Source organism: Penicillium roqueforti (assembly GCF_015533775.1).
Source record: "Penicillium roqueforti strain LCP96 04111 chromosome Unknown scaffold_05, whole genome shotgun sequence".
Taxonomy (NCBI): domain Eukaryota; kingdom Fungi; phylum Ascomycota; class Eurotiomycetes; order Eurotiales; family Aspergillaceae; genus Penicillium; species Penicillium roqueforti.
In genome coordinates, this window is record NW_024067569.1 from 592480 (window position 1) to 607815 (window position 15336).

At 49.0% G+C, this 15336-nt stretch overlaps 2 protein-coding genes across 2 annotated transcripts; one reads left to right on the forward strand and one right to left on the reverse strand.

The window, feature by feature from the left end:
* Nucleotides 1-1884: 1884 nt before the first annotated feature.
* On the forward strand, nt 1885-9203 carry ags3 (alpha-1,3-glucan synthase Ags3; the record flags this gene model as incomplete). Its single annotated transcript, XM_039070993.1, has 4 exons — nt 1885-2232; nt 2280-2455; nt 2515-9093; nt 9155-9203. The coding sequence occupies 4 exons, from the start codon at nt 1885-1887 to the stop codon at nt 9201-9203; spliced, it is 7152 nt and encodes a 2383-aa protein (XP_038930675.1).
* An 882-nt stretch (nt 9204-10085) lies between these two features.
* Nucleotides 10086-14804, reverse strand: LCP9604111_3409 (transcriptional regulator family TF; the record flags this gene model as incomplete). Its single annotated transcript, XM_039070994.1, has 11 exons — nt 10086-10212; nt 10267-11204; nt 11259-11509; nt 11561-11582; nt 12535-12838; nt 12892-13053; nt 13107-13290; nt 13345-13504; nt 13558-13624; nt 13685-14563; nt 14635-14804. 11 exons carry the CDS (start codon nt 14802-14804, stop codon nt 10086-10088), a joined length of 3264 nt encoding a protein of 1087 aa, XP_038930676.1.
* Nucleotides 14805-15336: the final 532 nt, after the last annotated feature.

Below are 15336 nucleotides of genomic sequence, written 5' to 3' on the forward strand. Positions count from 1 at the left end.
GGTCGGTGAAAATTTGCCCAAAATTGGCTATCCGGTGGTGCCCCCAACTAGGGTGGGCCTGGGTTGGTGGGCTTGCCACGATCATCCTCTTTTACCATCCTCCGTATAGGCTCCAGCGTGGCATACATAAGACATTTCCTCACGCTATATGACGATCGGCCCCAGGCTAGATCAAATAGGCGCTAGCGCGTTTCTGAACAGGCCATGGGAGTATCACCCAGATTGTTCGAATTAAGTGAACAGAACCGTGCTCCACTCTGAATGGAGGCGTTCAAAGACAGCTATCATATGGGTCGCATGGTCCAATCAATGCTTTATCGCCTTCGGCTATATATAGCAAGACTCGATATATTTAAGCTACTCTTATCGGTACGTTCGTATCGGGTCATCAAGTATCGCCGGGTGTATATACAGTAGAGGTTAGAACGTTGCGTTCGCTTGGTATTACCAAGTAGATAAAATAAGCTTCAAACCCCTATTGTCAATACGACCAAGAAAGCGTCGAAGCCATGCATCCAGAACCACGTCTGGGCCGCGCAAGTCATCCACGGATGATAACGCTGCTTACGTATATTTACGTACCTGAGGGCGGCAAAAGCAAATATCATGATTCTATACGATGCCCACGCCCCGTCACTGCATTAGTGGCATAGAGTCCCCGGGATAAGACTTTTCTCCGGGGTCTTAACAAGAGGGGGTGACGAATTGTTAGGTACATATGGGAGGGTGGGTTTGCTCGGTTCTATCTAAGACACGGGATACGAGATTATTAATCGGAGCATGGGAAGACATCTGAAGCAGGCTGGGAGGACCAAGAGCAGGAAGACATATATTAAACGGGCAGGAATTCCAAGTTCTTACAGTGGGTTATTTCCTGATTCACACTGGCGACGTTCTGGCGATAGTGGTCGAAAAGGCCGGTCAGCCAAGATGTGACGTCGAAGGCGGGCGGATCCGAATGGAAACAAACCCACCAATATACCACCCTGTAACCGAATGCCTGGGTTAAACAGGATGTCTCTCAGACATTTGGATTGTGGTGTATTTTTCATTAATTTTTGGGGGGGTTGTTAGAGCCAGGTTGATCAAGTGATAGCCTCGTTTGACAATATCTAATCGTCCCGTGTCTATGGAGTACTATAGGGAGTAGAATCGAATAGCTTGGATTAAACCCTTTTAATTAATTACAAAGATAAGCTTCGATGATTACCAGTTGCTTGCATGATAGATACACTTCAATATGAAAAGAACAAAAGAATACGAAGTACTGTGCTTGGACCTAGGTACATCAAAAGCCTTTTGCCATACAGTGATGCGATGATGCGGTGTGCTGATGCAGCTGTATGGCTAAGAATTGCACTTTGCATAAGCCCATCTTCGGGTCATGAATCTCCTGCTGAGGTGTACAAGACATCGATATAGACATAATATACACATACTACAGACATAGTCAAGTTAAAGTCCTTGGTTGGGCGCACTTAGACCACAACAACCCAAGGTCGCCTGCTCATAATGACTCAAATCCTGGATCTATCTGAGACATGGACCCGAAAAGCAGCCAAGCAGCGGCGAAAAGCCAGTGGATAGATAAAATCTCACCTGGTGGGTCGTAGTGGACGGGACTATGTATAGTCCAAGCCACCCATCCGTTCGGCCCGATAAGGATGTGTTCTCCATAGTAAAAATATGTATTCGCCATACAACATTAGTAAAAATTGTATTCTGTAAAACCTTTCAAATCACTATGCTGGAAGCTTGTTTCAGTTGATTCCTCGTTCTTTCACTCATCTTACTCTCGCTATTTGTCAAAAATTCATCCATTCGTTTTTTGAGTCGCGCATCTTTCCGGCAGCAGGTTCCTGCTGATAACAGTAATATACGGAAATGCAGCGCTCAGCTTTCCTCATACTGTCGTTTTTGAGCGTCTTTGCCTTTGCCTGGCCCTACGATAAACCACTCGCTAAATACAATCTCAACGAAAACAAATCCGCCGAAAGCCCCATCGATTATTGGGGAGCATGGCCGGACCATGATTATCACCCGTCGCCAGATAACTGGCGCATGCCTACATATACAATCTTTTTGGACCGTATAGCCAACGGCGACCCGACCAATGACGATATCAACGGGACCGCCTTTGAGCATGTGGTCAACTCCAATCAGATGCGCCATGGAGGTGATTTGGAGGGGTTGATAGATACGTTGGACTACATCCAGGGAATGGGATTCAAGGTTAGTGGACCCGGCCTCCTAATGCTTCCATCTCTAACACCGACAAGGTCATCTACTTCGCCGGAACGTACTTGATGAACTTGCCCTGGGCCTACGATGGGTACTCGCCGGTCGATACCACCCTCCTTGACATGCATTATGGAACACTGGATGACTGGAGGCGGACCGTGGAGGAGATTCACAAACGGGAGATGTATGTGTTGGTGGATAACACACTGGCAACGTAAGTCATGCTCTGATCTTCGCGCATCTTGGGATGTTCATGAGCTGATCAAAACACAGAATGAGCAACCTCATCGGATTCAAAGGCCATCTGAACGATTCCGCCGATTTCAAAGCATCTGAATATGAAGTCCAATGGGTCACCGACCGAGAATATGCCGATTTCAACTTCGGTAACGACTATAACGAATCTTGCAGCTATCCCAAGTTCTGGGATGAGACTGGATATCCATTAACCACCTCGGGCGTCCAAAATTTGAAGGGTTGCTATAACAGCGATTTCGATCAATACGGAGAGCTTGAGGCATTCGGTAATTTCCCCGACTGGCAGCGTCAACTTACCAAGTTCGCCTCCGTGCAGGATCGTCTACGTGAATGGCACAAGCCGGTCCGCGATGTGATCACTCAACATTCCTGCCTCCAAATCGCGAGTCTAGACATCGACGGTTTCCGCTTCGATAAGTCTGTGCAATCGACCCTCGAGCCCCTGAGTGAGATGATGGCCGTCTACCGTGAATGCGCGCAGGCACTCGGCAAGAAAAATTTCTTCCTCCCCGGCGAGATCACATCTGGAGACAGCTTTGGCAGTCTCTACCTCGGCCGCGGCCGCCAACCAAACCAGCGTACAGCCAACGCAGGCGCGGGTATCAAGATCACGAACAGCTCGGATGGGGCGTTCCTGAGAGACGATGGGCTGCAAGCTTTGGATGCCTCCGCATTTCACTATACCATTTACCGTTCGATGACCCGTTTCCTAGGCATGGACGGTAACCTGGTTGCTGGCTTTGATTTGCCTACCGATTTCATCGAAGCCTGGAATGAGATGCTCATCACTAACGATTTCCTCAATGCATTCACAGGAGAAGTTGATCCGAGACATATGTATGGTGTCTCGAACCAGGATAATTTCCGCTGGCCAGCTCTCCAAAATGGCACAGATAAATACCTCCTGGGTTTGTACATCATCACATTGGAGCTGCCTGGAATCCCTCTCATCTTGTGGGGAGAAGAGCAGGAGATGTACGTGTTTGACGCTACCGCAGCGAACTATATGTTCGGTCGGCAACCCATGACGTACCAAACCGCGTGGTGGACACAAGGCTGCTTCAACTTGAACACCTCAAAGTTCTACGATTTCCCCATCGAAAAGGGTCGCGATGGCTGCAATGATATCACTGTCACGTACGACCAGCGGAATCCCGCCCATCCACTGCGTAACATCATGAAGCGCATGTTCGAGATCCGTGCGCATTACCCGGTCGCCATGGATGGCTTGTACCTCGAAACACTCTCCGAACTGACACAAGACATCTACCTCCCTGGTTCTTCTACCACCCCCACGGTCACTGGCCTTTGGTCTGTCCTGCGAAGCTATTTCCCTGCGGTACAAACAGACGCGATCCTGGCCAACGAAACTCTATGGCTTGTGTATCAGAATGGAAACTCAACCGTCACATACGGGGGCAACTGCAGCGATAAGAATACGTCCTTATTGGCTCCATTCGACTCAGGGACAAAATTGAAGAACCTCTTTTATCCTTACGATGAGCTCACCTTGCAGGATGGCCCCGCCAAGGCAGACAACGTCAACCTCTATGGATGCGTCAGGAAAATGGAGCTGCTTCCATGGGAATACCGGGCCTATGTCAAGAGCTCCAACTTCGTCGAACCCGGCCCTACCGTCACCGATTTCTATCCCGGACATGATACTCGGTTGCTATCTTCAGAAGACACGGGCGAAACCCTGCCCATTCAGCTTGGATATTCCAAGGCAATGGACTGTAGCAGCATCACAGAAGCCATTTACCTAAATTCTACAACAGAGAAAAACATCACCGCCGTGCTTGATACGGATAGTGTCAAGTGCGCCAATATCTCTGCCAGGACCACCAGCCATAACTTCACCGGCGAAATCCCGACTGTTTGGACATGGTCTGCAAACCTGAAGAACGTCCACCACGGAATCCACCAACTAACTGTCCAAAATGTTTCCACTTCCGGAGTTTACACCAATGCGACCGACAAATTCTTGATCCGCCTAGGCGCTTCTGACAATCCCCTGATTTCTCCGCTTGCCAATTACTCTACCAGCCTAGTGCAAAAGTCCAACGATGACCTTTACATCCAGCACAGAGCTGCCGGTGCGGACATGTTCCGATATACGGCTGATTTCGGCCTGAGCTGGACCGATTGGACGACTTATTCAGGTGGCAACACGACTATTACCATCCCAGCCTTCACAGGTACGGACGCCCAGAAGTGGGAGGGAACTCATATCCGGGTGCAGTACTTTTCGAGGCTCACTGGAAGCAGCGATTACCTCCAGGAAGGTGATTATGCGAGCACCACAGTCCGAAGATTCCCGCACATTTGGTTCAACGGCCCATATAACCAATATGGCTATGATGCAGGAATGGACAGCAAGATGAAGTTCGATTCCAAAACGTCTCGTTGGATCTACGACTTCGTCTACGAATGGCCAGCTGTGGGTCAGCTGAACGTTTGGGGCCAGGACAAGGAGGGCACTCCTGATAATACCGAGGTCTACGGTGACGTCGGCAACTCGTCTTCAGTTCAAAAGCTTCCACCGTCCTACCTCGCATCCAACGTCATCAACATCACCATTCTGCCACCGTTCCCGCATCTTGGCTGGACCATCTCCCTCAACGATGGCAACCTAAGGTACGAACTGATTCCCGTTGGATCTGGATGGGCCCAGTTGGTCCTCTTTATTCTTTTCTGGGTTATTCCGCTTGTTATGGGCTGCGCCGGTGTTTTCATCTTCATCGGAAACTTCTACCGGGTCAAACTCAACCTGAATGGCAATGCCATCAAGACCGAGAAGTTCCCGGTGGTGCTTTGGCGCAGAATGAAGGGAACGTTTTCCAAAGATAATGTCGAGGAGATCAATATGGCAGAAAAGGCCCCGCCAACAATCATGGGAATGGCAGGCGCGAGCGATCAACGACGCACTGTATTGATTGCCACTATGGAGTATGACATTCAAGACTGGAAGATCAAAGTCAAGATTGGTGGCCTGGGAGTGATGGCGCAGCTCATGTCCCAAAATCTGAAGCACCAGAATCTCATCTGGGTGGTCCCGTGTGTCGGCGATATTGACTACCCTGAGGATACGCCTGTTGAACCTTTCGTGGTGACGATCCTAGATCATCCCTACTCAGTCAAGGTCCAGTATCACGTTGTCGATAACATCACCTATGTTCTACTCGATGCTCCGGTTTTCCGCCAGCAGACCAAGGCCGAGCCATACCCTCCACGTATGGATGACCTTGACAGTGCAATTTACTATTCGGCCTGGAATCAATGTATTGCAGAGGTAATGCGGCGAACACCCTCGATTGATCTCTATCACATCAACGACTTCCACGGCTGCGTGGCACCGCTTTACCTGCTCCCGTCGCGAACTATTCCAGTCTGTTTGTCTCTGCACAATGCCGAGTTCCAAGGTCTTTGGGCTCTGAGGACCGCACAAGAGAAGAAAGAAGTCTGTGCTGTGTTCAATCTCCCAGTAGAAGTGGCCACAAAATACTGTCAGTTTGGCAGCGTTTTCAACCTGCTTCACACCGGTGCTAGCTATTTGCGATTCCATCAACGCGGCTTTGGCGCAGTCGGTGTGTCCGAGAAATACGGAAAGCGCTCATTGGCCCGTTACCCAATCTTCTGGAGTCTCGGCAAGATTGGCAGTCTTCCCAATCCAGATCCCTCCGACACAGCCGCCCTGAAGAAAGACCCCGATGTGCAAGTTACGGTTCAGTCTGCTGACGAGCACGCCAATGACAAAACCCAGGCACAGAAGTGGGCTGGTCTGGACGAGGATCCCAGCGCTGACTTGCTAGTATTTGTCGGAAGATGGTCTAAGCAGAAGGGAGTCGACTTGATTGCGGATGTTATGCCAGCTGTCCTGTCTGCTAGACCTAATGTCCAGCTGATCTGCATTGGTCCTATTATTGATCTTTATGGTAAGCTGGCCGCTATCAAGCTCGAGCGCATCGTGGAAATGTTCCCAGGCCGTGTCTGCTCGAAGCCACAGTTCACAGTCCTCCCCCCCTTCGTGTTCTCTGGTGCCGACTTCGCCCTGATCCCGTCTCGCGACGAGCCCTTCGGATTGATTGCCGTTGAGTTTGGTCGTAAGGGTGCACTTGGAATTGGTTCTCGCATTGGTGGTTTAGGCCAGATGCCTGGTTGGTGGTACACTGTGGAATCCGACTCAGCCCGCCATCTCTTGCACCAGTTGAGGACCGCCATCAAGTCCGCTTTGGACTCAACACCGGAGACCCGAAAAGAGATGCGCGAAAACTCTGCCAAGCAGCGATTCCCCGTTCTCGAGTGGGTTCAGAAGCTCGAGGTCTTACAGCGGACATCTATTCAGATCCATCACCAAAAGAATCAACTCACTGTTGCAGGCACGGCACGAGACACTCAGATCTTCTGGGAGACGCCAGCGTTGCGAGACTCTGCACTGGTCACCCGCCCTTCATCATTCCAGTCAGCGACGGCTTTGGATACGCCACCACTTGGCAGAGCACCACAGCCTTTCCAGCCTTCCCTTCTGCAGCTCCAGGCTGTTGAAGCTCAAGAAATGCAAGTGGCTGAAAGCAACAGAGGTAGCATGCTGGGTCGAAACCTGTCCCTTGGTCGACGATCTGGACCAGGACATGGCAGAAAGCGTCTCTTCAGGAAGTCGCAGCGTGGGAGTCAGTTCACCGAGCCCGCCGACGGTGATACCACGGACGCCGACGATGATGGTACTGCCACACCACAGGAGAAACTCATTTCTCAAGAAGAGGCCATGGCAGCAGTTAATTCACCTATGGAGTTCGGCGCGCACCCCAGACACAGCAATCAGTCTGGCGAGTCAATCTCGTCGACCTCAGAGTCAATGCGTTTCATGTCGAGGGACCCCTCTCCAGTGAGACTGACTAGGGATCTTTCTGATTCGGCTGTACCCTTCGCTCACGCTCCGAATATGTCTGTCCTCTCCTTGCCTTCTGTTGTTAATGACCATGATCAACCCAATTTCCATCTGCAAAAGGTCGACCCGACCTTTACGGACAGCATGGGCTACTTCACGCGGCACTTTGAACAGCAGCTCACCAACCTCAACAAGAAAAACTCAATTTCAGATTATTGTATTGAGCTTTATCTCATGAAGAGTGAGCGGAAGTTCTTCTACATGTACAGCGATGCGCAGTTGAAGAAGCAGCCCAAAGAGCGACCCGTGACTGGAAGTGGCTCGGACAAGACTGACGAGCCTGCCCCGCCGTACAGCCTCGTCACAGAGGGTCACGAAGAGTCGAATGAGAACAATACAGATGAAATTGATCTGTGGCTCTCTCGTCTGGGATACAAGAGACCCATTGCCATCCAGCGCTTCATGAGATGGCGTGTCGGAAACTGGCCTGTCTATGCTCTATTCTTGGGTCTCGGACAGATTATCGCCACGAACTCTGCGCAGATCACCCTGTTGGCTGGCCAGATTGGTGAGACGGCAGTCAAGCTCTACGTGATCGCGGCAATCTACTGTGTCTCTTCCATTGCCTGGTGGTTCCTCTTCTACCGCTTCCCGTCTGTGATAGTCCTCTCTCTCCCCTGGTTCATCTACTGCATGGCATTCATCACCATTGGCGTTTCTCCGTTCGCTCTCTCGGACCTCGGTCAAGCGTGGGCTCAGAATGTCGCCGCAGGTACTTATGCCGCAGCATCTTCCAGTGGTTCCTTGTTCTTTGCTCTCAACTTTGGTGACCAAGGTGCCGTCCCTGTGAAGGATTGGATGTTCCGCGCCAGTATGATCCAAGGAATCTCACAGCTCTACACTGTTGCCCTGTGGTACTGGAGTTCCAGAGTCACTTCAGCGGAAGTTGGAGGTGTTTCCACGGTTGCCTTGAATTCCTGGAGACTCTCGGCTGTGGTGATGCCCATTGCCGCGGTTTGTTTCATCATCGGTATGCTCCTTGCCCTTGGCTTGCCCAAGTACTATCGCCAAGCACCCGGAAAGATCCTCTTCTTCTACACCTCCCTCTTCCGCCGCCGAATCGTCCTCTGGTTCTTCTTCATGGTCATCGTCCAGAACTGGTTCCTTTCCGCCGCGTTCGGTCGAAACTGGTCATTCCTCTGGTCCTCTCAGCACACCAAACCATGGTACATTGTCCTCCTGGTCCTGTTTTTCTTTATCATCCTCTGGATCGCTGTGATGCTCCTCTTCCGCTTCTTATCCAAGGAGCACAGTTGGATCTTACCCGTCTTCGGCCTGAGTATCGGTGCACCACGATGGGCGCAAACATGGTGGGGAACATCCAACATCGGCCACTACCTTCCATGGGCTGGAGGTTTAACTTCCGGCGCCATCGCATCCCGGTGTGTTTGGCTCTGGCTCGGCGTTCTCGACGAGATCCAACAAGTCGGATTGGGAATGATTCTCCTGCAGACTCTGACACGAGTACACGTCGTTTTCGTCCTATTGGCCGCGCAATCTCTTGGATCCATCGCCACAATTTGTGCTCGTGGATTCGCGCCAAACAAGGTCGGCCCAGCAAGCATCTCCCCCGCTGTTGGATCGTCGCTGGACACAGTTGCCAATGCGTGGTTCTGGATTGCCCTTTTCTTCCAGCTTCTTGCTAGGTTAGTGATCCCCCCCTTTTCCCTTACTTATATTATGGCGTTGTACTGACTGTGATTTTAGCTTTGGTTTCCTTCTCTTTTACCGCCGTGAACAGCTCAATCGGCCATAGGTCAAGCACCATTCGTGTTTTGGCAATAATGCTGTGAATTTTGTATATATGGGAAGGAGTCAATTGGTTTTTTGTTTGGGTAATAAGGCACTCTTTAGTCTTTTGGTATATACGTGCATGGACTATCGGGTACAGCAGAATTTGTACTACATCTAGTTATAGTTGATAAGAATAATCCGCCGCTTATGCGGTTTTGTTATGTCTCTTTTACTGATATTTCCCCTTTAAGATATGTGAACCAACTGTAAGGAGGACTTTTCTGTGTACAACTCGGGCCTTCTAAGCATTCTATTTCCTAGATTTATGACCGACCCCTACATAAACATAACATTCTTTTCTAAATGCAAGATCTTTGAGATATTACTAGGTAACTTCTAGTTCACTGTTGAGCTCACAGCCCTCCGAGGTGTTACAAGTGACCGCCCACGTGATCCTGGCAGTACCGATTACATCATCATTCCTTCCCTCCTATCAGTGTAGCACGAAGCATCTCTATGAACAGAGGCTGTGTAGTTGATCGTATGGTAAAATGCAATTGAATTTTACGGTTTCTTAAATAACCTGTAATGGGTAACTAAAGAGTAGATTATTAGAATGAAAACTCTGTATAAAATTACCCCCTGCCCCTGTTTCATCCCAAACCCTATAGTTTTGACTTCCTATTTTCACCAAAAAACGAGTTAAATCGGAAGTAATTGATCTCTACTCAATATATCTTAACGTTTAATTAATACTACTTGGATGGTGTCATTCAGAAAGAATTATTTACAAAGAAAGGTCCTGCAAATATGTAGAGCCTCAGGTCGCCAACAATTTTCCGATAGCGAGTCTCCCAACGCTCTAAACGATGAAACCCCTATGTATGAAGATACCTTAATCAAATCACAAACTGGTCCCCACAACAGAAACCTGGCCCTTTTTTGCTCCCTCGGTTGCAGAAATCGCAATTGTGCCTGTCGACCCGTCCTCGGACACATTTTCATCGTTCGCATATGGTATATTCTTCTCACTGCATTCCATTAGCAACCAGTCACCCATGTGAAAAAGAGGTAAGAGATCTTACCCGTTCGGGCCGTAAGTATAACGCATAACGAACGTCATAGCGACCAAGCAAGCAGCCATGACTGCAGAAAAAGGGTATCCTTTGCTAAAACGAGGTCCTTCCACAGTCGGGTACGTGAAGAGTGGGATCCAACATGTCCACATTGTGGAAATTGCAGTGGCCAGAACTAGCACGATTGCGCGCTCCTCGAGGTTGTCACGGTAAAGGACATTCATCCACCCATATAGTACAGACGATACCGCGACGGACGAGTATTGCACACTGTAAGCAAACCATTTGGCTCCTTCGGGCACATTCCAGATAGCCAGAATGACCAGTCCCGTAAAATTGAAGCTTGAAGCCAGGGTAATAGCCCAGGTGCGATCAAGCCACAAGTCCGTGCTGATATTGACGAAGAGAATGAAAAATATTCCAAGTGCCGGGCTGATTGAGTTGAGTTGGTTCATTTCCTCAGAGCTGTAGCGGTGGAGGCTCTTCAACCACAAGAGAAAGGACGCCGTGTTGGCGCTAGAGTTGAAAAAGAATCCATCCCACATGAGAACCAGCCAGAACCGCTTCGACAAAAAGAGCTTTTTGCCGAGTGCCCATGAGAAAGAGGCGCTTTTGACTTGGGTTCCCTGTCTTTGTAGTCGCCTGCGAGCTATCTCTAGATCGTGTTCTGAAATAACAAGGCGGTTGGGCTTATCGACTGTCCCAGGATAGATGAAGTAGCCAACAAGCGCCATTGGTAGGGTCATGATAGCATTGATGATGAAAAGCCACCGCCACCCTGGTAGTCCGTTAACCCCATCTAGGTACTCGAGTGTGGCACCCTGCAGAAGACTAGCGGTCAGGTAGCCTAGGGTGAGGCCGACGTAGAAAGCTCCTCCTCGTCTTCCTATCTCGTTGCTTTTATACCAGGATCCGAGAACGAAGTGCACACCGGGGAAGTAGGATGCCTATCAGTGTGAGTGGGATAAATGGATTCCATTCGGTCAGTTGGGAAGTCATACCTCGAAGACTGAGACTAAAAACCTGTAAGCCATGATTTCTGCATAGCTTGTGGCTCTATACTGCAGCAGAGTAAAGATTCCCCACATGAGATCGAGAGTTGGGACGAGCCAGTGCATCGGCACCCGCGGAAAGAGGTACATGAAAGGCAGAAGCGCAACGACATTGCCAACTGTGAAAATAGTCTGGAAATGGACTAATTCGTTACCAGTGAAGTTGAGCTCTTCAGCCATCCCTGATAGATATGCATTGTCTGAATGGTGCAATTAGTACTAGTTCTGATGGCTTTTCCTGATTGACTTACTGATATTTCCCTGGTCAATGTACTTGAGCCAATAGACAATGAATGCATATGGGACGATCAGCAGATCTAGCTTTAGCACTAAATTTCTCTCTTCTGGCGTATCATCCGGAGAATACCAATGGTACCATCTTCGCGTGGGCGCAGTGGCCGGACTCATTGCGGTCATGGGAATGTGAGATCTCAAGTGCAGCCGTCTAATAACAGAAGTATGAAATTTTCGTTAAATCGTCGTAAAAATACTTCTTTTCCTACTAGAGATAAGCCTCTCTATAAGAACGATTTATCTAATTAGCTTGTTGATAGGGCGCGGTGTGAAGAATGTTGCAATTTGGGGGGTCGCTAACACCATCGTAGTCTTTTTAGACTAAAATGATACCATCGGACGCTCAATCAACACAGCAGAGGAAAACTTAAGCTAGGGAACTTTTATCCGTTCTTTCTTCTCCGGCTTAAATTGCTTTAAGGCGAGGACACAAATGAATTTTTCTGGGTGCGCCTATCACGCGCTAAAGTAATTGGTCATAACCAAACACAATTGATTCCCACAATCACTGGCGAATATTCAGCTGCGATTGCGTGTTTATTGTAAGATAGACTAGAGATCCGCGTGCGCCGATTTGGTTGTCAAGCGATGCGTGGGGGTAACTCTTCAAGCCCTAGGGCTGTTAGCGCCTCTGATTCTAAAGAGGAAATAGTAAGTGGGAAAATGTGTATGGAGTATAGAAGTCAGATTTATATTTTGATACTTGCAGTTCTCAGGAACTATATGATATGGCCATGTTATCCCAGTCAGGAACCCGTAGCAGATCAAAAAAGTCCGCTTGGCCCACTCCATGGCCCTCGTAATACGCGTCCGGAAGAAACATATTAGGAACAAACATCTCAGGAAATGTATCCAAGTCCTCGAATATGTTTCCAGTTGCCTGCGAAGTGGCCTGTGCTTGCTGGTTTGGGGTGTTTATACCATCACGTACCTGTCGCGGAGTGTTTGCGGCTGGTGTATCAGTTCCGTGCGAGCCCGGCCCTAAATTAGGACCTGTGTCCAAGAGACCCGGCCTGGATCCAGGGATAGTAGGTGATTTTGACGTGGACTTCAATCGCTCCATGATATAAACGAAAAGACGTAAAATCCACCCACTAACGGGCCAAGATTCTTGTAGAGACGTTAGGCCCAGCATACAGGTACGTGCTCGGTTTTCGGCGAGTTCTCTTCCAATAGCGCGCGAGGTACATATCGTGAAAACATGTATAGCAAGGGAGTTGAAGAGTGCCGGGATTCTGTTTCCGAGGGTCAGTCGAGTCTCATGCTGCAATTGGATAGACGATCATACGTGTGAATTTGACAGACCCTTCCCATTGAGAGTGAGAGTATATCTTCTATCACTCGGGTGACTTCATTTGCGGCCGATGAGGCTTTGAAAGGGTTGCCCCACGATTGAGACATGTCCAGGCCATTGCTATGGGGAGGCCGACAAAGGAGAATGACTCCAAAGCTGTCCAAGTCTCAGTATGATGTGCATGAAATCACGAAGAGGGAAGAACTAACTTGTACGCCATTAGTAGCATTGCTGACCATAGACATATCTTGCCTTCCGCGTCAATTCCAGTATATCTCAAAATTGTTGGCATTTGCGAGCGAAATTCATCCAGTTCTTTCTCGAGCTGAATCTTCATCTGTGAAGGATGATCGGGTTTCACCGCCGCATACCGTGAAGAAATGATGTTCCCGACTGTCCATTTGTCAATTAGCCTAACCGACATGAACCCAAGATCGGAATACTCACATATCGTGGAAAGACGGGCCATCTGACAAACGTAGTGAATTTCTGTCTCATTTTGAAACTCGCCCTCCAGGTCATGCGACGAGAGCATTTCCACATCGCAATCATATACTGAAAAGTGCTGTGGGCGGCCAATCGAGCTACTGACCAAGACATCTCTTATCTGAGTTTTACTAGGTCAGCAAGAGAGCACGACAAGATCAAGGGGATACTTACTCGTAAACACCACCATATTCGCCTCCATATTCGTACTCGGTGGCTAGACATATGAGACTTCGCTGTCCTGAGCAAAAAAATAAATTGTCAGTATACAAACACAATGAGCCAAGCAAAATATACATACGAACGATGCATGCCAAGGTTCTGGGCTGAGCTTATTGCAATCCCCAGCCAGTGCCACGAGTCTTTTTGATCATTGGGGCCGCCCCACCAGAAACTAATCAAGAAGGAAGCCACCACGTTGTTAATTTTATCAGGGTCGGAGTCAGTCTCATATAATGCGCGGGCTTGTTTGTAAAAAAGCTGGCGTGCCTTATAGCGATCTTGAAGCCCAAGAAGTGCCAAGTCTGCCTCATCACAGACCGTAACGGCAATCATGAGCACACCATTGAGTAGAAGTAACGATAACTGGTTTCCATTATATTTTTGTAGAAAAGTGGATTTTTCGAGAATGGGGAACGCTGGATGAAACCACTTGAAGTATATGGCAAGAAGCTGTTCTAAGGCTCGTTGGTCTGGATGGAACCATAGATCTCTGCTATGGAGCAGCTTTGTCTGCGCTTCAACCATATTTTGCTGACCTCTCATAGATGGATCGAATCCTTCATCGACAGGGAAATGGAGGCGTCTGCGGTAGTTGGGCGCACACTCTGTGCTGAGAAGGGGAGCTAGAACGTCGTGAACGACGTATGTCAGGCTAAAGGATTCGCCAAGAAAGAGAGTGCCTTTTTGACTTGAGATAGGCTGGGGTGTTGAGCTGACACCCTGGTCCGCGATATGCAAGTAGAACCTGCAATCACTGTCTTGATCAGATGCATCGAGTGTTCTTTGGAAGGAGCTAGTTGTCCGATCCTCGGGAGGCAAGGGTATTTCCGACTCGGCAAGATTGTCAACACCACTAGTAGGGGAAGTTGACGAGCGGGCTATTGGTGGTATCTCTTTATCGTTCTGAGAGACGTGCGATTTTCTGGCATTTCTTGCCCTGGGACCTTTGCGAATGTACCTAGACGCCGAATATTAGTAAAATTGCCCGGTTATGTTTTGGTAAAGATGCCTCTTGACACTGGCACATACCGCCCTCGCTGTGACTCTATGGGCACGCAGTCTGTATTGGTTGACACGCATCCTTTACAGGGAACTTCCTCTTGTGAGTTGCACTTGATCTTTTTTGAATTACATCGGCGACACGCCACGCGTGTGCGTCTCTGCTTCAGGCCCTCGGCTTCCCTGTTTGCGATATCCATTACCGTTGTTGGAAGAGAAGTCCCCGAGCAGCGGACCCCGGGATCACTTACAGGTCAGTCAAAATCTGGGGTGCATGCGGGGAAGATGAAGCCGAAGAGTTGATGACTAATCACGCGGCGATGATTGGAAGAAGCCGACGGCAACACATTCACGTCCTACGGTACGGAGTACATCCCCACATCCCACTTGACCTAAACGGTTATTGATTTATTTGGACCTCAAGTGATTGGTCAAATTAAGCGTCGGAAATGAGGCCATGGAACTTTCTCCGGGACTGATCGGCCCAACCCGCTGAGGCGGAGGCCTCCGTTCAATACCTCATTCTCAGCTCACTGGTGATTACCTTTGAGTATATTGCATATGTCCCAGTCGTCTCAAAGCTTCCACTTACCTTTATTTCTCGGGAATTCATGCTATTGGAATAGATATCTAGGTAGTCTCTCACCGCGGCAGACAGCCCCTTTCAGGCTTTTCAAGCTCATCATGGGCTATCATCTGTGGTATAAGAGAGGCCCCCAGGTCCAAAAAAAA